The sequence below is a fragment of the Maylandia zebra genome, linkage group LG3 (genome assembly GCF_041146795.1).
Source record: "Maylandia zebra isolate NMK-2024a linkage group LG3, Mzebra_GT3a, whole genome shotgun sequence".
In the NCBI taxonomy this organism is placed as follows: Eukaryota; Metazoa; Chordata; class Actinopteri; order Cichliformes; family Cichlidae; genus Maylandia; species Maylandia zebra.
In genome coordinates, this window is record NC_135169.1 from 30,401,533 (window position 1) to 30,429,228 (window position 27,696).

General features: G+C 40.4%; 1 protein-coding gene, 2 long non-coding RNA genes and 1 pseudogene across 3 annotated transcripts; 2 read left to right on the top strand and 2 right to left on the bottom strand.

Annotated features, from left to right (window-relative positions):
• Positions 1-2,970: 2,970 nt before the first annotated feature.
• LOC143416716 (uncharacterized) lies at positions 2,971-8,950 on the bottom strand. Its single transcript, XM_076882200.1, has 6 exons — positions 8,668-8,950; positions 8,471-8,566; positions 8,373-8,388; positions 3,624-3,691; positions 3,469-3,519; positions 2,971-3,366 (listed from the first exon to the last, which is right to left on the bottom strand). The coding sequence occupies exons 1-6, from the start codon at positions 8,948-8,950 to the stop codon at positions 3,332-3,334; spliced, it is 549 nt and encodes a 182-aa protein (XP_076738315.1). The 3' UTR covers positions 2,971-3,331.
• Positions 8,951-13,524: 4,574 nt separating this feature from the next.
• LOC106675857 (uncharacterized) lies at positions 13,525-14,655 on the top strand. Its single transcript, XR_001342109.4, has 3 exons — positions 13,525-13,725; positions 13,822-13,918; positions 14,071-14,655. It is a non-coding gene; the product is annotated as an uncharacterized LOC106675857 (long non-coding RNA).
• A 644-nt stretch (positions 14,656-15,299) lies between these two features.
• On the bottom strand, positions 15,300-25,805 carry LOC143417063 (uncharacterized). Its single transcript, XR_013097276.1, has 4 exons — positions 25,675-25,805; positions 20,569-20,685; positions 19,682-19,987; positions 15,300-15,950 (listed from the first exon to the last, which is right to left on the bottom strand). It is a non-coding gene; the product is annotated as an uncharacterized LOC143417063 (long non-coding RNA).
• Positions 25,806-26,350: 545 nt separating this feature from the next.
• On the top strand, positions 26,351-27,380 carry LOC143416717 (uncharacterized; annotated as a pseudogene).
• Positions 27,381-27,696: the final 316 nt, after the last annotated feature.

Consider the following 27,696-nt stretch of genomic DNA (forward strand, 5'->3'; position numbering starts at 1 on the left):
AAGCAGCTGTGTCGGAGGTCAGAGTTTCTATCTAATTGTATTTCAGCAGGAAGGACATTTATGTGAGTGCTGGGCCAAGCTTCATTCACTATTCACTCCTGCATGTCCGACATAGAGGGCAGTATGGATCCAGTAGATTAACCCATCAAGTTTGCCAAGTGAGTGTGTTTATTAGTTTGAATTGGACTTAAACATTTTAAAAAACACCAACTTTGCTCTGTAATGCAAGAGGAATCATCAAGCACTGGCTACAGCTGACATGTTTCATATCATTCCTATTTTTTATTTTTTTTACAGGAAGTGATTTTGGTCTAAAGTGATACTAGTGAAACTTTGTCCAGTATATCAGTAAACATTTAAAAAGCCCTGTTAAGCATTGCTTTCTCATTCTCAATATGTAAAGGAAAGCAATGCATATTTTCTTGTTATGTCTGCAGTGTTTCTGATCTTGCTTGCATGATAAGGCTTTTAATAGCACAAAGCTTAACCAGACTTTGTGGCTTGGGTGGGGACTTGGTATACAAGGAAGTAAACGACAAACAAACAACATTATTTCTATGCAGCGTGACATGATATTGCTGAAGTTATTGTTTTAAAAATAAGATTAGGACTATTTGTATATAATACACTCAACAAAAATATAAACGCAACACCTTTGTTACTGCTCCCATTCCCCATGGGATGGACGTAGAGACCTAAAATTCATTCCAGATACACAATATAACCATCCCTCCCAAACAGTGGTCACAAATCAGTCCAAATGTGTGGTAGTGGGCACATCTGCTATATTGAGATAATCCATCCCACCTCACAGGTGTGCCACATCAGGATGCTGATCTGACATCATGAGTAGTGCACAGGTGTACCTCAGACTGCCCACAACAAAAGGCCACCCTGGAATGTGCAGTTTTGTCTCACAGCAAAATGCCACAGATGCCACAAGCAATGAGGGAGCGTGCAATTGGCATGCTGACAGCAGGAATGTCAACCAGATCTGTCGCCCGTGCATTGAATGTTCATTTCTCAACCATAAGCCGTCTCCACAGGCGTTTCAGAGAATATGGCAGCACATCCAACCGGCCTCACAACCGCAGACCTCGTGTAACCACACCGGCCCAGGACCTCCACATCCAGCAGGTTCACCTCCAAGATCGTCTGAGACCAGCCACCCAGACAGCTGCTGGAACAATTGGTTTGCACAACCAAACAATTTCTGCACAAACTGTCAGAAACCGTCTCAGGGACGCTCAACTGCATGCCCGTCGTCCTCATCGGGGTCTTGACCTGACTCCAGCTCGTCGCCGTAACAGACTTGTGTGGGCAAATGCTCACATTCGATGGCGTCTGGCACGTTGGAGAGGTGTGCGCTTCACGGATGAATCATGGTTCACATTGTTCAGGGCAGATGGCAGCTGAGAATGTCCCAGTTCTTGCATGGCCAGCATACTCACCGGACATGTCACCCATTGAGCATGTTCGGGATGTGCTTGACCGGCGTATACGACAGCGTGTACCAGTTCCCACGATTATCCAACAACCTCGCACAGCCATTGAAGTGGAGTGGACCAACATTCCACAGGCCACAATTGACAATCTGATAGACTCCATGCGACGATGTGTTGCACTGCATGAGGCAAATGGTGGTCACACCAGATACTGACCGGTTCTGGGTCCCCAGACCCCCAATAGCGCAAAAAAACTGCACATTCCAGGGTGGCCTTTTGTTGTGGGCAGTCTGAGGTACACCTGTGCACTACTCATGATGTCAGATCAGCATCCTGATGTGGCACACCTGTGAGGTGGGATGGATTATCTCAATATAGCAGATGTGCCCACTACCACACATTTGGACTGATTTGTGACCACTGTTTGGGAGGGATGGTTATATTGTGTATCTGGAATGAATTTTAGGTCTCTACGTCCATCCCATGGGGAATGGGAGCAGTATTTTTGTTGAGTGTATGTAGGAACTCCTGTTTGTAAAAAAACAAAACAAAAAATGTATTCTTATTTGTCTGCCAACATTACATATTGTTACAACTTTGCACCGTCATGCAAGAGGAATAATCAGACACTGGATGCTGCTGACATGTTTGTTGTGAATGAACTCAGTTCTACCACTGCACTTTGTCTGTTTAAACTGATGCGTTAACATTGTCTAACTGCTGCTTCCTCATAGCTCAGCAAACTAGCTGCAGAAGTGACAAACTAACAGTACATGACTAATAGCAAAAATGTATCTACAATATTATATGAATCATCTGATTAAAACAACACACTTCCGCAGCTGATCCGACACATTATTGTGTCCTCAGAAACAATTCCATTTTTTTTATGTCTATTATGTTTTATTCAACTTCTGTGTTTTATTGAATTTCCATTGTGTTTCATATGCTTCTGTTGCACTTTTCTGTTTTTTTTATTTTTCTATTTGTCTTCTTAAATTTCAGTCTGTTTGACCCTGGCTCCCTTGAAGTCTGGCTCCTCTGAACCAAAATATAAATATATGAAGTGTTACTGAAGACCTCTGCACTGTACTGTATTATATAAAAATAAATATAGGAAATATGTATTAACTATTACCTATTAATATCTATATAGTATTTTATCAAGGGTAAATAATAGATTCGAATAGAATAGATCTTTATTGTCAATGTTACAAGAATAATGAAACACAGTTTGTCATCTCTCTGTTAGCAGCATGTAGATTTTTACATTAAAATTCCTTTAGAATAAGAGAAAAAAAAGACTTAAAGTTTGAGAGGTATCTACACAGGGAATGTATGTAACAACGTAAGTATCTACACAGATATGTACAAGTTATATATGTAATAAAGGAGCACATGCAATATAAGGTGCAATGTGATCAGTGGTAGTGCACTTTGAGTTCTTCACACAAAACTTTTTGCAAACAACATTCCTTCCTCTAGTCTTACTAGTCTAGTCCTAATCGGTAGGACTAGAGGAAGGAATGTTGTTTGCAAAAAAAAAATTATGAAATTATGTAAATGTCCATAAATATTAACAGCACAGTTAATCTTCAATCCGGGTAGAGAGGGGGTGGTGGAAATAATGCACACCACAGTAGAAAAAAAACCCAAATCAGTTTCTCACCATCAGCATTTGTGTAGAAGCGTGCACTGAGAACTAAAACAAAGACTGGAATCTCATCAGACAGGTTTATTAAACATTTCCAACTTAGACAAAAGCAGAGATCAGATAATACATTTCTTATTCATAAATGACTTGCCAAACATAATATAGGCATTTACAATCCTGAAAAAAAAAATTTCAGAACATGTTCTTGGACATCTTAAATGTTGCAGCTCGTCTAGTCTGATTTGATACACTGTATTTGTGATCCAGCTGAAATACAGCGAGAATAGTTTAAGAATGTCACTACTGAATTGCATGAAATCTCAGAGTTTTCATTTATTACTTTCATGACTCATCATTGTCATACTTTACCTGGTCCAGCATCTTCAGATCCTCTAACTGTCTCATAAATACAACGATCACCTGCAAGTTAATAACAGTTAACAACATTAAATGATCTAACGTTTAATCATTCTTTAAGAGTTTAATGTGACCAATCAGAGCACGTAAACAGTGTTAGACCTGACCGTGGGAAAGAGCCGAGTACACATGTTGTTGATTTTCTTCCTGGTTGATTGTTTCAGACTGTGTGAGCCTGAAATAAGTAAAATATTTCATTATTAGTAGAACAAAAGTATTTATTATATTACTGCTGTTGATGAGTTTCAACAACTGTCACATCTGCTGTGGCAGATGGCGTGGATTGGAGAGAGTGTGAACCCAAATGCAGACAACAGAGATGGAGAGGAATGTTGAGAGAAAGCAAAGAAAAGCTGATGGGAGAATGCGATAAACTAATGGAAACCTAAACTGTTTCAGTTCAGCGTTCAATACAATCCTCGCCTCACAACTCATCAGGACACTGACAGACCTGGGCATCAGTTCCCTCATCTGCAAATGGTTACTGGACTTCCTGACCAACCGCCCCCAACATGTCCGGCTGGATAACCACTGCTCATCTACAATCACAATGAACACCGGTGTACCACAAGGCTGTGTGATGAGCCCTTCCCTCTACTCCCTCTCCACCCATGACTGCAGACCTGCCGATGGTTCCAACACCATCATTAAGTTTGCAAATGACACCACGGTGATTGGCCTCATCAATGACAACGATGAGGCCGCCTAAAGGGAGGAGGTGGATCGTCTGGCTGAGTGGTGTGAAACAAACAACCTGCTGCTCAACACTGAGAAGACCAAGGAGCTTATAGTGGACTACAGGAGGAATGCTGACCCACATCCACCCATCCACATTAAAGGGACGGCTGTGGAGCGTGTGAGCAGCTTCAAGTTCCTGGGAGTCCACATCTCCGAGGATCTCACCTGGACGACCAACTGCTCCAAGCTGGTCAAGAAGGCTCACCAGCGCCTCTTCTTCTTGAGGACTCTGAGGAAGAACCACCTGTCCTCAGACATCCTGGTGAACTTCTATCGCTGCACCATCGAGAGCATCCTGACCAACTGTATAACAGTCTGGTACGGGAACTGCTCTGCCTCGGACCGGAAGGCGTTGCAGAGGGTCGTGAAAACTGCCCAGCGCATCGCCGGAGCACCACTTCCTGCCATAAATGACAACTATAGGAAGCGGTGTCTGAAAAGGGCTGGGAAAATCATCAAAGACCCCAGTCACCCAGCACATGGACTCTTCACCCTCCTGCCCTCTGGGAGGCACTACAGGAGCCTCCAGACTAAGACCACCAGGTACCGGAACAGCTTCTTCCCCACAGCTGTCAGACTCCTGAACTCTGCCTTCTGACATCTGACCCACATTAAACTCATGGACTGAACATACACACACCCACAACCACCTACACACACACACAATGGACAAAAACAAACAAATGGAAAACTACACCCTAATACGTCTGTGAAGGTTCTCACTCATCCAGGTCATCGTAGTCAAAGGAGCTTGCAAAGAAAAGCGTCTGGACTTCTTTAAGTTACTTGAAGACGTTTCACCTCTCATCCGAGAAGCTTCTTCAGTTCTAAGGTCAAATGGTGGATAAAATAAATAAAATTAATAAATGATCACAGACAGAAGCAGAGCAAATCAGGATGAAAGTCTCAGCCACGCTCTCCAGTGCCAAAGTCCCTCCATCCAACCTCACAATACAGGAAAAGAAGGCCGTCGCTTCCCTGAGCAAAGACCACAACATCACTGTTTTACCAGCTGATAAGGGAAGATGCACCGTGGTCCTAAACACTACAGATTACCACACAAAGATCACTACTCTCCTCAGTGACAACAATACCTACGAAGCCTTAAAGCGAGACCCCACAAGCAGCTACAAAAAGAAAGTTATAGCTTGCCTTCAAGACTTTGAAAAGGACAAAATTATTGACCGCCTTACATATCACCGCCTTTACCCAGGGGATGCCATACCCTGCATTTACGGACTTCCTAAAATCCACAAGGAAGCTGTCCCACTCAGACCCATAGTCAGTAGCATAAACTCAGCCACTTACAACATTGCTAAACACCTTGCTACCATCCTTGCTCCTCTCATGGGGAACACCCCACACCACATCAAGAACTCCACCGACTTCACCGACAAGGTCCAGAAACTTACCCTGGATCCAGATGAAACCATGGTGTCCTTTGATGTAGTCTCTCTCTTCACTTGCATACCCACCACGGAGGCCGTGGAGACTGTCAGAAAATGACTACAAGAAGACAGCTCCTTGAAAGACAGGACCAACTTCACACCCGATCAGATCTGCACACTGTTAGACCTCTGCCTCACCACTACATATTTCAAGTACAACGAAGGCTTTTACAGACAAAAACATGGCTGTGCCATGGGCTCCCCCGTGTCACCTATTGTAGCCAACCTTTACATGGAGGAAGTGGAAAGGAAGGCTCTTGGCTCTTTCAAAGGAAGAGTACCCAGCCACTGGTACAGATATGTGGACGACACCTGGGTCAAAATCAAGACACAAGAAGTGGAATCCTTCACTGCGCACATTAACGCTGTGGATAAAAACATCAAGTTCACCAGGGAAGACACAAAGGACAACTGTTTGCCTTTCCTGGACTGCGCTGTGCACATTGAAGAGAACGGCAACCTCAACATCGAAGTTTACCGGAAGCCCACACACACGGACCAGTACCTCCTCTTTGACTCCCATCACCCTCTGGAACACAAACTTGGAGTAATTAGGACCCTACACCACCGGGCAGAACATGTTCCCTCTAAGCCTGAAGGAAAAAAAGAAGGAACACACACATGTAAAGGAAGCACTCAAAACGTGCAGCTATCCTAAATGGGCGTTCTTAAAGTCAGCAAAGAGGCACAGAAAAGAAGATCAGACACCAGCGAGGGAGGATAAGAAAGACAGACGCAACAACATTGTCATCCCCTATGTAGCCGGTGTATCAGAAAAACTCAGGAGGGTTTTCTCCAAGCATGACATCCCGGTGCATTTCAGACCCAGCAACACGCTCAGACAAAAACTGGTTCACCCGAAAGACAAAACGCCAAAACACAGACTTAACAATGTGGTGTATGCTGTACAGTGCAGCGAGGAATGCCCAGACCTCTACATTGGAGAGACCAAACAGCCACTTCACAAGCGCATGGCACAACACAGAAGAGCCACCTCCACAGGACAAGACTCAGCAGTCCATCTGCATCTTAAGGATAAAGGACACTCTTTCGAGGATGCCAATGTTCACATTTTGGACAGAGAGGACAGATGGTTTGAAAGAGGAGTGAAAGAAGCCATCTATGTCCACTGTGAGCGACCATCTTTGAACAGAGGCGGGGGTTTACGACACCAACTCTCTGCCATCTATAATCCAGTTTTGAGATCCCTTCCCAGACGCCTTAACGCCCACTCACATCCTGGGCCATCTGACCTCAGGAATTCGCATGATAAGGTGGGGCCAGGTTTCAGAATGAACACACCCGAAACTCTGGCTGATTGGGACCCACACCCAGTTTCACACCTTGGCTCAGGCGATTAGAGGCTCATCAGGGGGTCCTTTTGTCCCTCTGTTACTCCCACTAGGTTTATATGTGGGACTCTCCACCATTTGACCTTAGAACTGAAGAAGCTTCTCGGATGAGAGGTGAAACGTCTTCAAGCAACTTAAAGAAGTCCAGACGCTTTTCTTTGCAAGCTCCTTTGACTATACCCTAATACACACAAAAATAACATGGACTGAACCACCACTACTGTAAATGCTGTATAGACAATCATTCTGTACAATAAAATAATTATAATTCTACAACTGTTTACAACCGTTTATAACTTGCATAGCTCATATTTCTGTATAGCTTTATATTTCATATTTCAGTGTAGTTTTCATATTTATATCCTGTTCACAGCCTGTACACACTTATAGTTATAGCATATTCATAACATACCCTCATACTGTGTACATTGCAACATACCCATAATAGACCCATTTTGTACACTCATACTTATAATAATATATATCTATATAATATACCGTATAGATATGTAGATATATCTATATATCTATATTATTGCTAAAGCACTTTCTGGATGGATGCAAACTGCATTTCGTTGGCTTGTACTTGTGATGTGCAATGACAATAAAGTTGAATTCTGTTACATTCTTACTGTGGAAGGTTAAACATAAAAACACAAGAGGCATAGAAAAACTACACAGAAACCTGAAACACGAAACCTGGAACTGAGAATGAGGAACTTGAGACCTGGTAAAACCTGGGACTTGGGAAACATGAGAGAGGTAAGCAGAAAGAAAAAAAAAGGGACTAAATACACAAGAATAATGGGGGGCTTGGAAACAGGAGGGAACAGAGCTCATACTAATCAGAAACAAAGAAATGGGTAGGAAGCAAAACTGAATAAACTACGGGAAAAACAACAGAATTTTTTATTTCGAGCATGCAAATATAACTGAAACAACAAGAGAAAAGAAGAAAAAAACTTTAAAACCAACAGGTTTAATCAATATCTCTATGTCTACACGATGTGTGTGCTCGAAAAGGAGTAGGATGAAGTTTACACTTTTTCTGTTCCTACTGAGGAACAATCAAAATAAAACAGGAAACATGAGACAAAGCCTGAGACGTGAACAGACATAAGAACATAACTGGGTCGATGTGACACATAGAAAACAAGAGAGGCACAGTAACAAAATCTAAAGACTAGAAATCACAAAATACTAAAAATAACTAAGGGAGGTAGAAATACAGAAAACGAAAACATGAAAAAACACAAATCAAAGAGTATGAAAAAAACAGAAAAAATTTCGTCCCCAGACCCAAGACCATGACACTGACCTTTTGTGACATAGACCTGAAAAAAAAAGTAAGAAAAAAGTATTATGGGATTAGGAGATTAAGAGACCATTTTTAATAGTAGCAACAAAAAATCTTACGCTTTATGCAGTAAAGCAGAAAGAGCAACAGTAGAGTGATCAATATTCCAGTAAACAGCCCAGCAATGAACATCACAAGAGAAGAAGAGCTGCACTCTGAAATCACAAACAAAAATTAAAAAAAAATATTTAATGATTTTAATAAATTATTAAAACAAAACAGTTATATTGTATTCACAACCTCACTCTCCACATACCTGTTTCTTTTCTGAGTGAATGATCTTTGCTGCACTTCACAGTTTGAAATGCAGACTTCTCACTGACATGATTGGAAACTGTGCAGGTGACATTGGTCTCTCCATCCTGCCTAATGATGTATTGTTGCCTGGGACCAGTTAGTGTTTGTTTTCCTACAGTCCACTTGTAGCTGACATCACCAGTTGTGCTGCACTCCAGCAGAACTTTACATGATTCATTTGAGGAAATCCAGGTAGAATTTATTTTTATGACAGGCTGTTTACACTCTAAAAAGTAATTCATCAGGCCTTTTATCACCACTTGATTAAATCCATGGCTGCAACATAAAAATTCTAATTTATTGATTAAGATAGACCTTCTAAGTTGCAAACTTTATTTTTTTGGGTTGTGTTGAAATAATAATGTTGGTAATTACATTAAATTAATTTTATATGTAATTTGAAATTAAATCCCAATGTTAGTGGGTTCAAAATAAAATTCAAGTTGTAATTACTTAAAGAAATTGAATAGATAACTTATTCTTTTTCCACTGTAACTTCTGATTTCAAATTCCCTCCCCTACCGACTTAACTAGCCCGGGCAAATTCACACAAGTCAAGTCAAGTCAAGTCAAGTTTATTTATAGAGCACATTTAAAAACAACCAAGGCTGACCAAAGTGCTGTACAGTAAATACAGATAAAAATACAATAGAACACAATTTCGTAAAACACCTCGCTGATCAAATAAAAATAAATAAACAAATAAATTAAACCTTTCTAAAAGCCAATGAAAAGAGGTGAGTTTTAAGAGCAGTTTTAAAAGTTTCTAGGCTTTTGGAGAATCTGACGTGAGGAGGTAAACTGTTCCACAGTCTGGGTGCAGCCACAGCAAACGCCCTCTCTCCCTTTGTCTTTAATTTATACCTGGGAACATCTAAAAGCATCAGATCGGCTGACCTCAAAGATCTCCTGGGGCGATAAGTACTAAGGAGTTCTGACAGGTAAGAAGGTGCAGTGCCATTTAAAACCTTAAAAGCCAGCAGTAAGATTTTAAAATCAATCCTAAAAGCAACTGGGAGCCAGTGGAGAGAGCAGAGAACCGGAGTGATGTGGTCTCTTTTTTTTGAACCGGTCAACAGGCGAGCGGCAGCGTTCTGCACCAGTTGAAGGCGATGTAGACAGGAACGATCTAGGCCAGCATAGAGGGAATTACAGTAGTCCAGCCGTGAAGTAATAAAAGCATGGACCACTCTTTCTAGATCGTTCCTGCAAAGGTAAGACTTGACTTTGGCTAAAATCCGTAAATGATAAAAAGATCCCTTAACTACAGAGCTGATTTGTTTATCAAGTTTAAAAGCATTGTCAAAAATAACTCCAAGACTCTTAATGGAAGAAGTGCAATCGGAGGTTAGGGGTCCCAAAAAGTCAAGAGAGAAGTTGGGATCTTTAGGAAGCCCAAACACAATGACTTCAGTTTTGCTTTCATTAAGGTGTAAGAAGTTAAGAGTCATCCAAGTCTTAATGTCAGACAAGCAGGAGAGTAGCGGCTGCAAAGAAACATTGCAGTTCAACCTCAGAGGGAGGTAGATCTGAATATCATCGGCAAAGATGTGGAAGGACACATTATGTTTACGGAGCACATCGCCCAGAGGGAGCAAGTACAGAATAAACAACAGGGGGCCTAGTATGGACCCCTGAGGTATGCCACAGGTTAAAGGAGCTCTGGGAGATGACAGTTCACCAAGGTGAACAGAAAAACTCCTATTATTCAAATAGGACTGGAAAAACTTTAAGACAGTGCCCTTTAAACCGACACAATGTTGAAGGCGGGCTAGCAGTATGTTGTGATCTACAGTGTCAAAGGCTGCTGTCAGGTCCAAGGTTACTAAGACAGCAGCACAACCAGAGTCAACAGTTAAAAGCAAATCATTAAAAACTCTCAGTAGGGCGGTTTCTGTGCTATGCCGAGCTCTAAAACCAGACTGGAACTTCTCATAGAGATTGTTGTTGTCAAGAAATAGCTGGAGCTGCGTGAGGGCGGCTCGTTCCAGTACTTTGGACAGAAAAGGGAGGTTGGAAATGGGCCTATAGTTAGAGAGTAGGGATGGATCTAGATTAGGGTTTTTAAGGAGAGGTTGAACAACAGCGTGCTTGAAAGGTGTTGGAAAGCAACCAGAACTGAGGCAGGCATTGATCAGGACCAGAAGGAAAGGTCCGACTGAGTCCAGAACCTGCTTCAGAAGCCGAGAGGGGATAGCATCGGTGGAACAGTTGGTAGTCTTAACCTTGCAGACTATTTCATGCAGCTGAGAGAGAGAGATTGGTTCGAACTGATTAAAGGCAGAATGGCACAAAGAAAAAACACAGGGATTGGAAGGTGGAGATGGAATGACAGACTGCAGGGAGGAAATCTTGTTTACAAAGAACTTTAGAAAGTCATTACAGAGGGTGGCAGAAGGTGTGAGGCTGGTGGATATGCAAGGATTAACAATGGAATTTAAAACACGAAACAGAGTCTGAGGTTTATGGACACTACTGCTAACCAGGTTTGATATGTAGGAGGACTTGGCCTCTTTTACGGCTTTCTGATAGGTTGAAAGAGAGTCTCTGAGGATATTAAAAGAAATGTGCAGCTTGTCCTTTTTCCATTTTCTCTCAGCACACCTACAGGTGCGCCTGAGAGCACGAACAGAGTCTGTAATCCAGGGTTCAGCGTGAGCTTTGGGACGGAGTGTTTTTAAGGGAGCGATGAGGTCCAAAATAGAAGTACATGTTGAGTTAAAAAGAGCAGTTAAATCTTCTGCACACAAGGAATCAATCCAGTCCACCGTGGAGAGCTCAGAGTTGCTAAAAGTAGCAGAAAACTGAGATGGTACATGGGTATTGATGATCTGGTGACAGCGTGAGGGAGGTTTAACTGCAGCATCAGAACAATGTGCAGTGGCAGAAAATAGAACAGGAAAATGATCGGAGATACACGCACTCACAAATTTCAGAGATGTGGATACCCAAGCCGTGAGACATGACAAGGTCCAAAGTGTGACCCTTCTCATGTGTGGAGCCAGACACACACTGAGTAAGGTTGAAGGAGTCCAGCAGGGAAACAAAGTCTCTAACCAGAGGTTTAGATGGACAGCACACATGAATATTCAGGTCACCAACAATAAGAAAATGATCAAAATCTACTGAAAGCCCTGAAAGAAATTCCCCAAACTCACTGATAAAGTCCTTGTTAAATTTGGGAGGACGATATACCACTGCAATCAGTAACGGAGTGGATGAGTTTAGTTTAAAAAGCTGTAGTTCAAAGCTGGAAAAAGAGGAAAAAGAAATCTGATGGCAGTCATAAACAGATTTAAAAACACAGGCGAGGCCTCCGCCTTTGCCAGAGGACCTGGGAGTGTTTAAAAAACAACAGCCTGGAGGAAGAAGCTCAGAGAAAGCCACAGTCTCACCAGCGCGTAACCAGGTCTCCGTCAGGAACATAAAATCCAGGTCGTAAGAAGAGAAAAAATCCTTGAGCAGAAACGTCTTATTGGAGAGGGATCGAGTGTTGATCAAAGCCATAGATAAGGTGAGATCTGTAGCTGTCATCGGGGTTGATATGCGGGTGAGTGGGCGTAGGTTAGAGTTTGTAGCACCAAATCTGCGGATCCGTGGCTGTAGGAGAGCCGATGACCGAGGACCCGGAACGGAAACAGCAAGCGACGGACCCGGAGAGTCACGCAGGAAGGGAGCAGACACCAGGCGTACCAGAGGAGAACGCCGCCGCCGGCATGGCGAGGAGTGAGCCAGATGACCGAGGGAGGCGCGGGCCAAGAAGCGGGCCTACCGGTAAAGCCGGAGCAACAGCAGGCGGGTTGCATGGTGCAAGCTTTTGTAAAAGACATTTCAAGGTAAGTAACATTTCATTTACAAATAACAGTTCTACCAAAGCAAAGCATTTGTGCTAGTCACCTGTAGTGGATTTGTGTATGATGTGATGCTCATACAGATAAGGAAATACTTTGCACTACATGTGGCTAATGCTAGCCATTCTAAACTTTAGCACAGCAGAGGATAAGACTTATAAAGTTTCATTTGACAAAAGTCTTCAGCTAGAGAGTGCAACTGTGGCTAGGAAAAGCGTGGTTAAAGTTTTGCTACACAGTGCAATCTAATTTCGATCTTAGGCTGATTTTGTTTTTCTTTTTACCAAAATTAGAAGCCTTTAAGCTGTGAATAGTTTTGTCAGAGGATGACCTAGAGGCTTCTTTTTCCCCCCTGGCTCACCTATTTTATGTCTTTATAAAATTTGCATGACCTATATGTAATATTACATTGTAAATGATTTTGGTTACTATTGTGATACAGCTTAAAGTAAGTATTGTTCTTGATCTTAAGAGCTGCAGCTATCTTTGTTTCTTTTTGAAAAATCAGGTTGTGTGAAATATTGTTAATGTCATTCCAATAGCATTATTCTGGCATAGGCTATGTGAATCTACTTAACATCAAGACTTTATGTAAGCAGTTAGTATAGTGTGATAATCTAGGGTCATTAGTGCTTTGTTAAGTTGGGACACAAAAAAAAAAAAAAAAAAAAAAAAAAAAATATATCGAATTTCCCAGAGGAACCCACCCGAGGGATTAATAAAGTTCTATCTAATCTAATCTAATCTAATCTGATCTAATTTTTTACAAAATGGGCTGGGAGTGAACAATGTGTAAATTCGAAACCTCTGCAGAAACAGGGTTGCTAAAACATTAGAGATTACACCACGGTTATGGTGGGGAAGTCTCCCTTGTCTTCACCACGATTGTTTTGGTTCCCTCAAAACTTGGGGTAGCCTTAGATCACGTCTATCCTCTTTAAATAATGTAATACAGCATTCATTAATGCAGTATAGCTAATAGTCTGCAAGGTTTAATTCTTCTGTTTGTGTGGTCTACAGATAAAGGAGGAGTTCAAGAGAATAACCACTGTAAGCCTTGAATGGCTACACTTGACCATTGCACCCCAAAACTGATGGATGTCATTTTATCAAGGGGAGGAGCTAAAGGAGTGAGAATCAGGCAGATCAAGGACATGCTTCTTGAGGTAGGACAACTATTTAGACTTTGGGTAGCTTTAAAATGCACTTTGTTGGCAGTCACCCATGTAGTTTATACGCATACTTTATTTTTTCTTAAATAGTACAATACAATTGAAACACGCAGAGAAGTAGCCATCTGCTGCCTTATCACATTCCTTGGAGAGAAGGACGAGGACCTTTTCATGGAGTTTGGTGCAAGTAATTCAACAGTGTGTGTGTGTGTGTGTGTGTGTGTGTGTGTGTGTGTGTGTGTGTGTGTTCCATTGATCATCTGAATTCATTAAGATTCAGTAAGTATAAAAGTCTAATCTATAATTCACTAACCTATTTTTTAAAATTTGCTTTACAAGGACACCGAAGAACTTAAGGCAGGTGATGAAAACTGCCATCATCAGTAACCGGTACACCCCTGGATCTAACCATAAGACTGCAACCATTGTGGTGGAGGAAACAAAAATCATGGAGGGCCAGAATTTCCCAAGGTGCTGTGTTTTGCTCATGGGCATAATATATGCTCTCAATCTAAGCTAATGCAAGGATCTGAAATATACTTTTGAAGTTGTTCAGAAGCTGTTCCTTGACCTTGATGGAACCATCATTATGTTAAAGATGTTGACTCTGTTTCAAAAATTGTTAACTGTTTTGAATCCTGTATGTGTAACATTGATCTTAAAGGTGTTTGCTGCATTGTGTAATAGAAAGATGCAAGATCTTGTAAAGTTTGGTAGGCATTGAAAGTTAACATTTACTGAACACTTGCATGGAAGTATTACTGCAACAAAATGTTTTCTAAGTAGATTTTTTACCAATTGAACACATTTGTTTCTGTGGTGTTAAATACATAAAGGCATATTCTATAACTTGGCTGTGATGGTATAAATCTAAATTTCTGGTTTATTTTCACTTTTTAAATACAAAGTGTTGAAATGCCTACTGTTAAAAAATAAAAAAAGTTATTTGATTAAAAAAATGTTGAATGAATTCCTTTCTTAAAAGCTATTACAATAAAAAAAATAAGAGAAAGCTAAAATGATGACAATAATGATGAAAATCAGCAACTTAATATTTTAAATAATGAACTTTAAAAAATTGTTTTTGTAATTGCTGTAATTAATTACATAACACTTAAAAATCATTTCAAATAATGTGGAAAAAGTAATTGGAGGAACATAATTTTTATGAGTAAACAACTTAAAAATATGTTTTTAAGCTACCAAATATTACGTAAATGGTAATTAAAATCACCTTTGATTATGGAGGATAATTTAATTCCCGTAACTCAATATAGTTTGTTGGTTCAATCTAATTTCAACATAAGTTATCATAACTCAAAAAGAGTAATGGAAACTGTTGCGTTAATTTTTTTTGTTGAGCTTAAACAATAGTTTTTAGAGTGTAGTTATGGGCTCTAATGAGGAAACAGAAGGACAAAGAGAGTCTGTGCCAGGTCACATTTTACATCACAGTTTAAAGTATATGTTTGTGCAGAGTCCTGCAAATCTATTTTATAAAATTAGGCCAAACATCAACAACTTCAAACAACAACATTATCAGTCCCAAAGTTTATTAAAGGGGCAACTACTGTTAACTCCTGTATCAGATGGTCTCATAGTATTTAAACCTAAAAATTAAAAACCACCTCAAAAACAAAACACATAAAAAATGAAGACAAGAGATTAAAACTCAGTCAAATAATGACCACTATATAAATTATGATAAAATACACATTTTATCTGTAAGCTAAAGGATTTGCTACTTGAGGAAAATATATAAATTAAGCTATGTCTCTCAGGAAATCAGGAAACAAAACCAGACAAAAAAGATGTGGAGTATAAAAGGGAGGTTGATAAACTATTTCAAAATATCACATTGTATTGTATCAAGATGCTTGTTTACTCAATAAAGTATCTTACCATGAACTTGCAGAGTGATGATGACTGAATCCCTTTGTTTCTCTTTTGTTGCTGACACAAAAATGAAATCACCTGAGTCTTGAAGAGTCAATTTTTTCACTGTTAAGGTAAAGTTTTCCTGGTTTAGCTCTGATCTGTCCTTAAATGGAGATCTTTTAGAAACACCCATATTGTTTTCAATGACTTTGTCTGCAATTATTATTTCTCCATATTTCCATGTTGCCGCAGTCACCCCTTCAGTTGGTAAGCCTGATGAAAGCTCCACAGTATCTATACTTTTTTATGAATAACATGTTTTCCACTGGAAGTCTCCACATCTGAAAAACATACAAATACCAAGTGTCATATTTATGAAACGTCAGTGAGGAAAAACAAGACCAAATAGCCTCCAACCTTATTCTCTCCTCTAAAAATGCAAAAATATCAGAATTGAACAATTTTAAAAAATGTGTTTGGTGACTAACATTTAAATATGGAAACTGAATAATATGTGCCTGTCCTGGTGGTAACCAACCAGAGGTGACACCAGAGGTGAAGGGAGCCACCAAGCTGAAGGAGTCCTTGGCTTGATTAGCCTGTGGGGCAGCTTATAGGTACTGACGGGCCAAGTGGAACGCGGTTTAGCAGTGGCTGAAGCAGTGCTCTACCTGCACTGTGTATAGTGTTCCACTTGGCCTGTCGATCAGCACTGCTGACTTCAACTGAGAACATTTTCTGGTGGTGGAAGGAATACTTAAGGACCTCCTTAATCCATCTGGCAAGTCTTCCCTAGAGGAAGCAGAGTCTGCTGAGTGTAAAAGCGCTCAGTTTACTGGTCGATCTACGCCCCTACCCTCACCTATGGTCACGAGCTGTGGGTAGTGGCCTAAAGGATGACATCACGGATGCAAGCAGCAGAAATGAGCTTCCTTCGAAGGGTGGCTGGCCTCTCCCTTAGAGATAGGGTGAGACGCTTGGCCAACCAGAAGGGACTCAGAGTAGAGTTGCTGCTCCTCCACAGCGAAAGGAGCCAGTTGAGGTTGGTTATGGTTATCTGACAAGAATGCCTCCTGGGTGAGGTGTTCTGGGCATGTCCCACCAGGAGAAGGCCCTGGTCGGACAGACCCAGGCAGACCCAGGCCAGCTGAGAGATATAATCTCTCAGCTGGCCTGGGAACGCGTTGGTGTTCCCCTGGACAAGCTGGAGGAGGTGGCTGGGTAGAGGGAGGTCTGGGTTTCTCTGCTTAGGCTGCTGCCCTTGCGGCCTGGCCCCAGATAATTGGAAGAAGATGGATTGATGGATAGTTCAATCAGCAAGAACAAACTTCCAGACAAGTACTGTTTATTGCTGTGTCTGTTGGTCACATTTAGCCTAAAATGTGATAAATAAATAAAAAAAAAAAAGCAGAAAATCAAAAATCTGCTCACGCAGGGCAGCAATGATGCAAACAACACTGCAATTTTGGAGCCACAAGATATAACAGGCCCACTGTTCATGTAGTTATAAATACTAGGGAGGACACATTTGCAACGAACAGTTAGGACAGTGAACATGAGACTTGTTTTAATCAGAAAAACTAATGCTCTTACAATATATAATCTTTAAAATGTTTATTTTTTTCTTTAATGTACAGTGGGGCAAAAAAGTATTTAGTCAGCCACCGATTGTGCAAGTTCCCCCACTTAAAATGATGACAGAGGTCAGTAATTTGCACCAGAGGTACACTTCAACTGTGAGAGACAGAATGTGAAAAAAAAATCCATGAATTCACATGGTAGGATTTGTAAAGAATTTATTCGTAAATTAGGGTGGAAAATAAGTATTTGGTCACCTCAAACAAGGAAAATCTCTGGCTCTCACAGACCTGTAACGTTTTCTGTAAGAAGCTTTTCTGTCCCCCACTCGTTACCTGTATGAATGGCACCTGTTTGAACTCATCATCTGTATAAAAGACACCTGTCCACAGCCTCAAACAGTCAGACTCCAAACTCTGCCATGGCCAAGACCAAAGAGCTTTCGAAGGACACCAGGAAAAGTATTGTAGACCTGCACCAGACTGGGAAGAGTGAATCTACAATAGGCAAGCAGCTTGGTGTGAAAAAATCAACTGTGGGAGCAATCATCAGAAATGGAAGACATACAAGACCACTGATAATCTCCCTCGATCTGGGGCTCCACGCAAGATCTCATCCCGTGGGGTCAAAATGATCATGAGAACGGTGAGCAAAGATCCCAGAACCACACGGGGGGACCTGGTGAATGACCTGCAGAGAGCTGGGACCAAAGTAACAAAGGTCACCATCAGTAACACACTACAACGGCAGGGAATCAAATCCCGCAGTGCCAGACGTGTTCCGCTGCTGAAGCCAGTGCATGTCCAGGCCCGTCTGAAGTTCGCCAGAGAGCACATGGATGATACAGCAGAGGATTGGGAGAATGTCATGTGGTCAGATGAAACCAAAGTAGAACTTTTTGGCATAAACTCAACTCGTCGTGTTTGGAGGAAGAAGAATACTGAGTTGCATCCCAAGAACACCATACCTACTGTGAAGCATGGGGGTGGAAACATCATGCTATGGGGCTGTTTTTCTGCCAAGGGGACAGGACGACTGATCCGTGTTAAGGACAGAATGAATGGGGCCATGTATCGTGAGATTTTGAGCCAAAACCTCCTTCCATCAGTGAGAACTTTGAAGATGAAACGAGGCTGGGTCTTCCAACATGACAATGATCCAAAACACACCGCCCGGGCAACAAAGGAGTGGCTCCGTAAGAAGCATTTGAAAGTCCTGGAGTGGCCTAGCCAGTCTCCAGACCTCAACCCCATAGAAAATCTGTGGCGGGAGTTGGAAGTCCGTGTTGCTCGGCGACAGCCCCAAAACATCACTGCTCTCGAGAAGATCTGCATGGAGGAATGGGCCAAAATACCAGCTACTGTGTGTGCAAACCTGGTAAAGACCTATAGTAAACGTTTGACCTCTGTTATTGCCAACAAAGGTTATGTTACAAAGTATTGAGTTGTATTTTTGTTATTGACCAAATACTTATTTTCCACCCTGATTTACGAATAAATTCTTTACAAATCCTACCATGTGAATTCATGGATTTTTTTTTCACATTCTGTCTCTCACAGTTGAAGTGTACCTCTGGTGCAAATTACTGACCTCTGTCATCATTTTAAGTGGGGGAACTTGCACAATCGGTGGCTGACTAAATACTTTTTTGCCCCACTGTAGATGTTCCAGTTTTAGAATTTACATATTTTTATGACCTTAAAGCCACCACTACCTTTAGTAATACCACATTTGAGAACCCACAAGAAAAATACACTGCAAGCCTCTTGACATGTCCCTTTCTTAATATGAGAAGCACTCCTGACCTCAGAGTCAGTGAGGCAAACAAATGCAACACGTCGCAAACGTGGACTTACAACGGAGGCAGACCCAGAGCAGCAGCACAATGATGTGAATGAAGTAACTACGATACATACAAATACTGTTTACCACTGTGTCATGTTGTCATGCTCGCTGGGTTGGACCCAGGGTTAGAGTCTACTTGTGTGGTTCCTATTTTTCCTGTGTCATGTTATATCCTCCAGCAGTCTGTATATTAAATTCAATTTTGTTTATAAAGCGCCAAATCACAACAACAGTACCCCAATGTGCTTAAAATTGTAGCGTAAAGACCATAAAATAAAAATAACAGCAGTTTTCCTTCTCTGGTTAAATTCTAGGTAAGTCCAGGTATCTTGGTTTTGTTATATTTATAATGCCTGTCTGATATCTCTGTGTCCTCTTTCCAAGTTTGTTTGCCTTTCTGTCTTTGTGTCAAGTTGGTCTTTCTTTTTCTTCCGGTTTTATTTTAGAGTCAGACAGTGTAAGTTCCTGTTTGTCAGCTCCTGCCTCATGCCAATTTTATTCTATATATTCTCAGCAGTAAAGCTGCTTTTAAGTTTACTTCTCATTTTTCAAAGAAGAAAGAAAAACTCATGAGCTCACAAGGAGATTTTTTATTAACAGTAATCAAGGACTTTGTTTAAAAAAAAAAAAGGGAAAAAAAGTCTCTTACCATGAACTTGCAGAGTGATGGTGACTGAAGGCCTTTGCTCATCATTCACCTCTGAGACAAAAGTGAAATCACCAGAATCTTGAAGAGTCAGTTTTCTCACTGTTAAAGTAAAGTCTTCAGGGTTCAGCTCTGATCTGTCCTTAAATGGAGACTCTTTAGAAACACCCACATCTTTGTCTGCCACTGCTATTCCTCCATATCTCCACGTTGCTGCAGTCACACCTTCAGTTGATAAGCCTGATGAAAGCTCCACAGTATCTCCAACTTTTTTGTGAATGACGCGTTTTCCACTGGAAGCCTCGACATCTGAAAAACATACAAACAACTGAGTATGATATCTATGAAAGTTCAACATGTGAGTGAACTGGTGAGAGAAACAAGTCCAAATTGCCTGAAACCTTATCGTGAACGTGTGATAGTTAAAGTAAAAACAACAAAATCTGAAAAAAAACAAAATAAATCTCTTTGCAGAATGTGAACATCATCACACATAAGTGACAACTCTGATATGACTGACTTGGCACAACAAAAATGTAAACATAGCAAAAATGTTTACACACTACGGCTCCATGAAATGTTTTTAGGTGTTTCTCTGTGGACAAGCATGAATTCATAATGTTGTCATTTTCATATAAATGTGACAGCAAATGAATTTAAAAAATGAAATAAAGTGTCAGAAGCTGTTTCCCAGGAATTCAAAAAATGTCTGTTAAAGGTAATTGTTGATTAGCAGCAGTTAGAACAATAATAAATACTTTAGCACAACAATACTCTGAAATGGCAAAGCTGCAGCTATCAGCTGTGTTCTGAACTCACTCATGTACCACAGTTCATGAGGCAACAAATACAACACGTCACTAACATCTGGAAGCAAAAGGTTTACTTACAGTGGAGACAGACCCAGAGCAGCAGCACAATGCTGTGCACGAAGCTACGATAACGTCGTCCACCAGCCATCACTGGTACACAGCCTCTGTTTCCTCTTCTCATCTGTCAAGCTGTTTCTTTACAAGTAAGCACAGAAAAAAATTACTGAGAGTGGGTGAGGTTACCATCAAAATAGAAGCAGAAGAAGTGGTTATAACCTAGCCTGATGTACACAGATCAAAGCAATCACACACTTAATAATTCAACTATTAGACATTAAAGTTACAGTTAAATAAAATATATTTAAGAGGATTTTTTAAAAACACTGTTAGGTACAGTTACAGAAAGTAGCCTAAATGTTCAAGAGAATCACTATAAAATCATATTTACATCAAACAATAGCCAGTTTTACTCTGCATTAACATTACAAACTCTGCATTTAATGCTACAAACAAGTGTATCTGAGCTAGATGTAGAGGTCAGAGATTAGAGTTTAATAATAACATTTCAGCAGAAAGAACATAACCACATCCTGTCATCAGATATTTTAAACTGCTGTCCTAAACTTTATTCACTCCTGCATGTCCACAATAGAGTACAGCATGTACTGAGATAATGAATCGGAGAGTGAGGGTGTTTATTGGTTTGAACTTGACTTAAACATTTAAAGAAGCAGCAGCTTTGCTCTGTCATACAAGAGAGATCATCAAGCACTGGCTACAGCTGACATGTTTGTGGTGAATAAAGTTGCTTCCACCACAGTCACCACTCTGTCTGTGTGTACTGCACGTAAATACTGATATGCATGAAGAAACGACAGATAAATATTAAAGAACAGTGAGGTGCACAGACAGGAGGCTGCTCTCTTCAGGGGAAACGTTTCTTCCCCTGAAGAGAGCAGCCCATGATCAATCCTGTTTTTAAAGGAAATGGTTTTGGTCTAGAGAGATACTGGTGAAACTTTGTCCAGTGCATTGGCAAATGTGTTAACAGTTTTTAAGTGCTGCTTCTTCATAGCTCTGCATACTATATAAATAGCTCTTAGTGTGGTGCTTCTGTCAAAGTCATCTGTGGTTAGCTACAACTTTATTTCTCATGGAAGTCAGAGCAAAGTGCTTATCTGTAAACACACAAGCATTAAACATAAGTCATAATGTATCAATCAGATCGCTCTGTGATGCTCACACAGCAGATTAACATCATTGTGACTAGTGATCGATGTGAAAAATGTAACAGTATTTTGGGTTAGTGATGCTAGCTGTGGTTTTATGGTTGGAAATGTTTGGTTAACAGATCAACGCACACATATCTCACCAATTCTAACTTTGTACTGACTGCATAACAATGTTCATCCACATGACCCTTAGGTTTAAGATATTGGCTTTTTATTTCTATGCCAAAAAAAAGCTGATGGTTATATTGCTCTGAAACATTGTACAGAAATCCATTTGTCTCACAGGACAAACTGACTAATTATTTTGAAATATGAAGAAGTGGAGAGAATGACACTGTTTCTTTCTGCTCATACCACAAACACTCCCTTTCTCTTCTTTCTTCACACAATTTCCGACATCAATTTCTACAGTAATTTAAAAATAGTCCTTGATCATTCAGCAGAATCATCTGAGCTGCTTGGAGGCTTATTTCAGGCCTTTCAGGAAAACACTTGTTGAAACCCTGAGACGTCGCACCATCTTTGCTAACATTTCAAAAGAGGTCATGCAATCCTGGTTTAAGTAAACTCCAGAGGACAGGAAGTGATCGTCTGCTGCTCTAGGTGCATTACTTAGAGATGCACATCCCTCTTATTCACCATTAATTATGGATTTCTTCTCAGTTGAGGTTACTTTTAAAGTTAGTAATGCCCTTCAGATCACAGTTCAGTGTCACACTGCCCCCTGCTGGTATGGTTGTGCTGATATGATGCAAAATAAGAAAATACAATAAAAGCTTTTGGAGTCTATCATCATAAAAAAAAGTTTATTTGGGTACATGCACATGTTGGCATTAAAGAAAATGAAATGGAAGACGGTGAGGCTGAGAAAGTTAAATGGGACAAGAGGGAAGTGAGGGTGGCACTTAGTAAAATTTGAGTTTTGGAGCAGAGCAGGGCAGCTGGTAAAAACAGAAAAGTAGTCATACTCTCTAGACTAAGAATAGCTCATGATTTAAATTCAACCATTAACCATTAAACTATTGAGAAACTTAAAAGAGAAATGACAAGAAAATGAAACTGTGCAGCATGTAATGTCTGAATGTAATGAACATAGGAGAACCAGAGAGATTTCCAAGATAAAATACAGAAACAAGGGTCAACAGGAGCTAAGTTTAGGTATTTTATTGTAGAGGGTATGCATGATGGGATTACAGTACTTCTGAAAGTACTGTAATCCTCTCTTTAGTTTTAAGCTAAAGAAAACATCTAAATTGAGTCTATGGATAAAATGTAATACACATTGCCGGAACCTCACCATGCGACACAGGCGGAAGTAAAGAAAGGAAAGGCGCCATTACTGTTACTGCCCCACGTGTGTTGTTGTGTGTGAGCTGTCGCAGTAACAATGCCTCCAGTTCAGTATCTGAGAGAGTTTATCGACAAGCGACTAACTGCTGCTGCTGAACATTTTCTTGGAGTTTGAAAAAAATGATCGTCCAGTACGAGGAAGAGATCAACCGTTGGCGCAGACTGCTGGATATCACCTGGAAACCCGAAATAAAGCTGCACAGGACAGACATCCCACAGCAGCCTGTCTGTAAGGAGAAGGAGGTTCTCCCCGAGCAGCAGCTCTGGAACCAGGAGAGGAGCTCCAGTCTTGACCAGGAGGAACCAGAACCTCCACAGATTAAAGAGGAACAGGAGGAACTGTGCAGTCAGGAGGTGGAGCAGCTGGGACTGAAGGAGGAAACTGATACCTTTATGGTGACTGCTGCTGAGGAAGGAGACCACAGTGAACCAGAAGCAGGCAGGGAGCAACTCCTCGCTCACAGCTCTGCTGTAGCTGACAGTCAAGAACACAGATTCAAGATCAAGTAGAAAAAGACACAGAAAATCCCACTATGTCAGAGAGCGTGTGTAACTTTGATAAAAGTAGTAAGTCTTTAAAATGTGATGTGTGTGGAAAAGCTTTTAAGTTTAATTATCTAATGACGAGACATTATACATTTGGGGTGGCTGTGGCTCAGGTGGTAGAGCAGATCAGCTGATTATAAGGTCTGCATGTCAAATATCCTTGGGCAAGATACCACGGTAACCCCAAGTTGCCCTCCGATGCGTTCATCGTGGGTGTGAATGTGTGTGAATGTAGATTAATTTGCACTTGTGTTTAGAAGTGCTTGTCTGAGTGGGTGTGAATGGGTGAATGAGGCATGTTGTATACAGCGCTTTGAATACTCTGGGAGAGTAGAAAGGCACTATATAAGAATCAGTCCATTTACACTAGGCTGGTGATTGTAATTGGGGCAGATTTCTTGTGCAATGGGAAGTCCTCATGCTGATCACCTCCAGCCTAATAGGTGGTGGTGACTCCAACATCATCTGCAGTTGGGAAGAAGTAGTAGAAGAAGCAGCAGCATCAGAAGAAGAAAGAGAAGAAATACTGTGGTTGTTATCTTAGTAGCAGTGTGCTCTGCTGGATCATTGACATGATCTGTCAGGACAATCATATATAAGTGCATGAAACTGCGTAAAACTCAAAACACACCTTTTCTCTTTGGCGTTTAACCCAGTGTGAGTTGTCATCTGTGTTAAACTTCTTATCTTTTGTGTGACCCTTGTATTCTTGTTCTCTTATTTTTTTCTTTTTGTACAACACTTTGGTCAGCTGTTAGTTTGTTTTAAAGTGCTTTAGAAACAAAGTGAAAGTTTGTCTGCATGGATTTTAGTTTTGACAGCATTTCTTAGACCACATTTTTTACAACTGTATATACTTTATATTCTGTGTATTTATTATTTCACTCCTATTGCCTGTTCTTATTGACCTTATCTTCAACGTATGCTGTCTGGTTGCTTGTTAATTGTCCCTTGGGAAATAAAATAAAGTCTTCTTTTTCTGAATCTGATCCTCATTTTAGATTCGACAGCATTTCTAGTAGAAATTGGCAGATGAGTTAAGGATGAATTTAGGCTGTGTATCATCTCTGTGGGCGTGTCTTGATTTCCAGATTACATACGATCAATTAGTACTCAATGTTGAGGAAGTACCAAGTGTTAAGGAAAGGCACAGTAATACTACACAGCTGTGAACAACACATATTTCAAAATAAAACTCAATAAAACAGCATTATTAAAATTCATTGTGCTCATATGTAAATTAAACAGATTAATCAATTAATTAATGCATTTATTAAAGACAGTGTTACTGGGCTAATAACATAACACTGTTATGTTTGCACACTTTGCGGTTTCAAATACTGATCTGAAAAATGGTTACTCATCACATGTCATAAAAAAGAAGAACAAAACCCCTCCAAAACAGTTAGTCTACATGACGAATAGGTCACCCAGGTCATTATTAACTCAGGAAAAGACTCTGGTTTAACATTTTAACATTAGTAGGCCTATTAAGAGGAATATCAGGAATTAGCAGCTTAAAGGTTTACCAGGAAGCAACCAGTGTTGGAAAGGTTACTTTAAAATGTATTCCACTACAGATTACACAATACATGCCCCAAAATGTATTTTGTAATGTATTTTGTTACGTTACTCAATGAGAGTAACGTATTCTGATTCTGATTACTTAATATATTATCATGCTTTTTACAACTACATGAATGTGCTATTGCTGTGTGATTTATTACTATTCATGAAGGTTATTCCCCATACTAATACCAACTAGATTTTAAATAAAATGAGTGACATTAGGTAAGGCTGCACTTTTAGCAGTGATCTTGTATAGAAAACTATTCCGCGCTTATATAAAACAGGTCGGCGGCTCCTAAGGGACCTCTGGCTAATACGTCGGGTTCTGTGTCGGGCTCGTCACCGAAAACTAGCTTTACTTTGTTGTCTGTGTCAACTTTGCTAGCGAGAGACAGAGAGAGGCGTTGAAAGGCTGCTCCAACGGGACTTATTGTTTCGGAGGAAAACACAAACACAGTGTACAGTCGAGTCTTAACAGCTTACTTACACTCGTCAGGCACTCTTTTTGGCTGCAGTGGTTATTATTATATTTACATGGTCCCATCTGTTTCTTGTCAGTGACAACTTGTACTTTCCGAAAACGTTCCGACCTTTTTCTCCCTCCCTCGCACGCAGACATCGGGTGTGGCAGTTTATGCTCCCTGCAGCACGGACTACACTGCCCATGAGGCTACATTCTTTAGGGCTGTGCCTGTAACACTCTGCCTATTGCCTTCATATTAAATCATATTTTGAATAATATTTTTTAAAAATATTTCTGCACAGTAGAGGTGATCTGGTCCGCGAGATTGAGACACAGGCACTAGAGCCTCTTAATGCGAATTACCAAAAATAAAGAGGGCATAGCCTAACATATGACACAGGAAAAGACCACCGTGTAATCTATTTATTTCAACTGAGTAACAAAGCGAAAATATAAATGTGCCTGTTTGATGACTTTGTTTAAAAGTCAAATTATGTAAATTAAATGTTATTTAACTAGTGTATTGTGCCAAGTTTGGTGGTGTTTTAGTACTTTGTCTTGTTTCTGCACATAAAATGAACTTGTCTTTTTGTGTATGTATGTGTGTTTTTCAGCATCAGTCACTACTGAAACAGCAGCAGAGATCCAACCACAGCAGATAAGTCTACAGCACGAGGATGAAGATCAGCTGTAGTGTAAAATGTGTTCTCCAAGGGTAAAAGAAACAGCGCACCTGCAGGAAGAAAACCAAAAACTGAAACAAGAACTGCCCAAAAAGAAATTAGACAAGGACTTCCTGAAAGACAACAACTCTAAAGTGAAGTTCTACACAGGGCTGCCATATTTTGCTTAACTAATGGGGGTGCTACAACAAATTAGCCCCAGTTTACCAGATACTGACAGAAGAATTTCTCATGTTTAGATGCTCTTGTTGACTCTCATACGTTTAAGACTAAACCTACCTAAAAAAAAAAAAAAAAAAAAGACTAAACCTACCACTTGAACATGTTGCAAACCTCTTTGATATTAGCTGGACAACCACATCCACTGTGTTTAACATTACTGTGAATGTACTGTACGCCCACCTCAGCCCATTGGTGCACTGGCCTGGAAGACATTGCATACAGGCCAGTACGCCACACCAGTTTGTTGAGATGTTTGGTGACCATGTGACAGTTATTATTGACTGTTTTGAACTTTTCATAGAGAGAGCACAAAATGTACGCGCTAAGACAGAGACATACTCCACATACAAAAGTAGGCACACAATGACATATCTCACAGGCATCACACCACAAGGGACCATCTCTTTCATTTCTAAAGGATGGGGAGGGTGTACCAGTAATAAACGTATAGCTAAAACATCTGGCTTTCTACAGAAGCTTTCACCTGGGGACATAGTGCTTGCAGACTGGGGTTTTGATATTAAGGAAAGTGTTGCCTTAAGGGGTTCCATTTAAAAAATCCCAGCGTTTACCCAGGGTCGTAGTCAGCTACAAGCAAAAGATGTGGAAGAGACACGAAAACTTGCACATGTCAGGATCCATGTTGAACGAGTTATAGGTTGTCTACGTTCAAAGTACTCCATACTGAATGACACCATAAGTCTAGGTTTAGTGGTGCCGTGTGAAGGTGAAAAAATGACTTTGCTGGATAAGATAGTCGCTGTTTCATGTGCGCTCACAAATATGTGCCCAAGGGTTGTATTGAAGAAATCAAGTGATGAATAACTGTTTTCCAATATGTTGTTTTGAAATGTTTTTATTTTATTTTTTTGCATTGTTGATTTGTTTTTCACCGAAGCAGCTAATAAAGCATGATGGAATACAATTTAGCCTCTTTGTTGTAAGATTCTATAATAAAATGAAACAATAATGCCAGTTATAAATAAAGACAATAAATGGAATGAATTATGAAACACTTATTTCATTTCTATTGAATCTGAAAATGTTGTGTAACACTACAACCTGAAAAGACGAATAGATTGCGTTGGCCACAGGAGAAAACATTTTAACGACAGCTGTAAAATGAAATAGTCCAAATTAG

Coding starts and splice junctions, on each gene's coding strand:
- LOC143416716 (XM_076882200.1), bottom strand. CDS start 8,950: ATGAATTACTTTTTAGAGTGTAAACAGCCTGTCATAAAAATAAATTCT. Junction 8,567..8,667: donor TTCACTCAGAAAAGAAACAG/GTATGTGGAGAG, acceptor TTGTGATTTCAG/AGTGCAGCTCTTCTTCTCTT. Junction 3,520..3,623: donor GTACTCGGCTCTTTCCCACG/GTCAGGTCTAAC, acceptor ATTAACTTGCAG/GTGATCGTTGTATTTATGAG.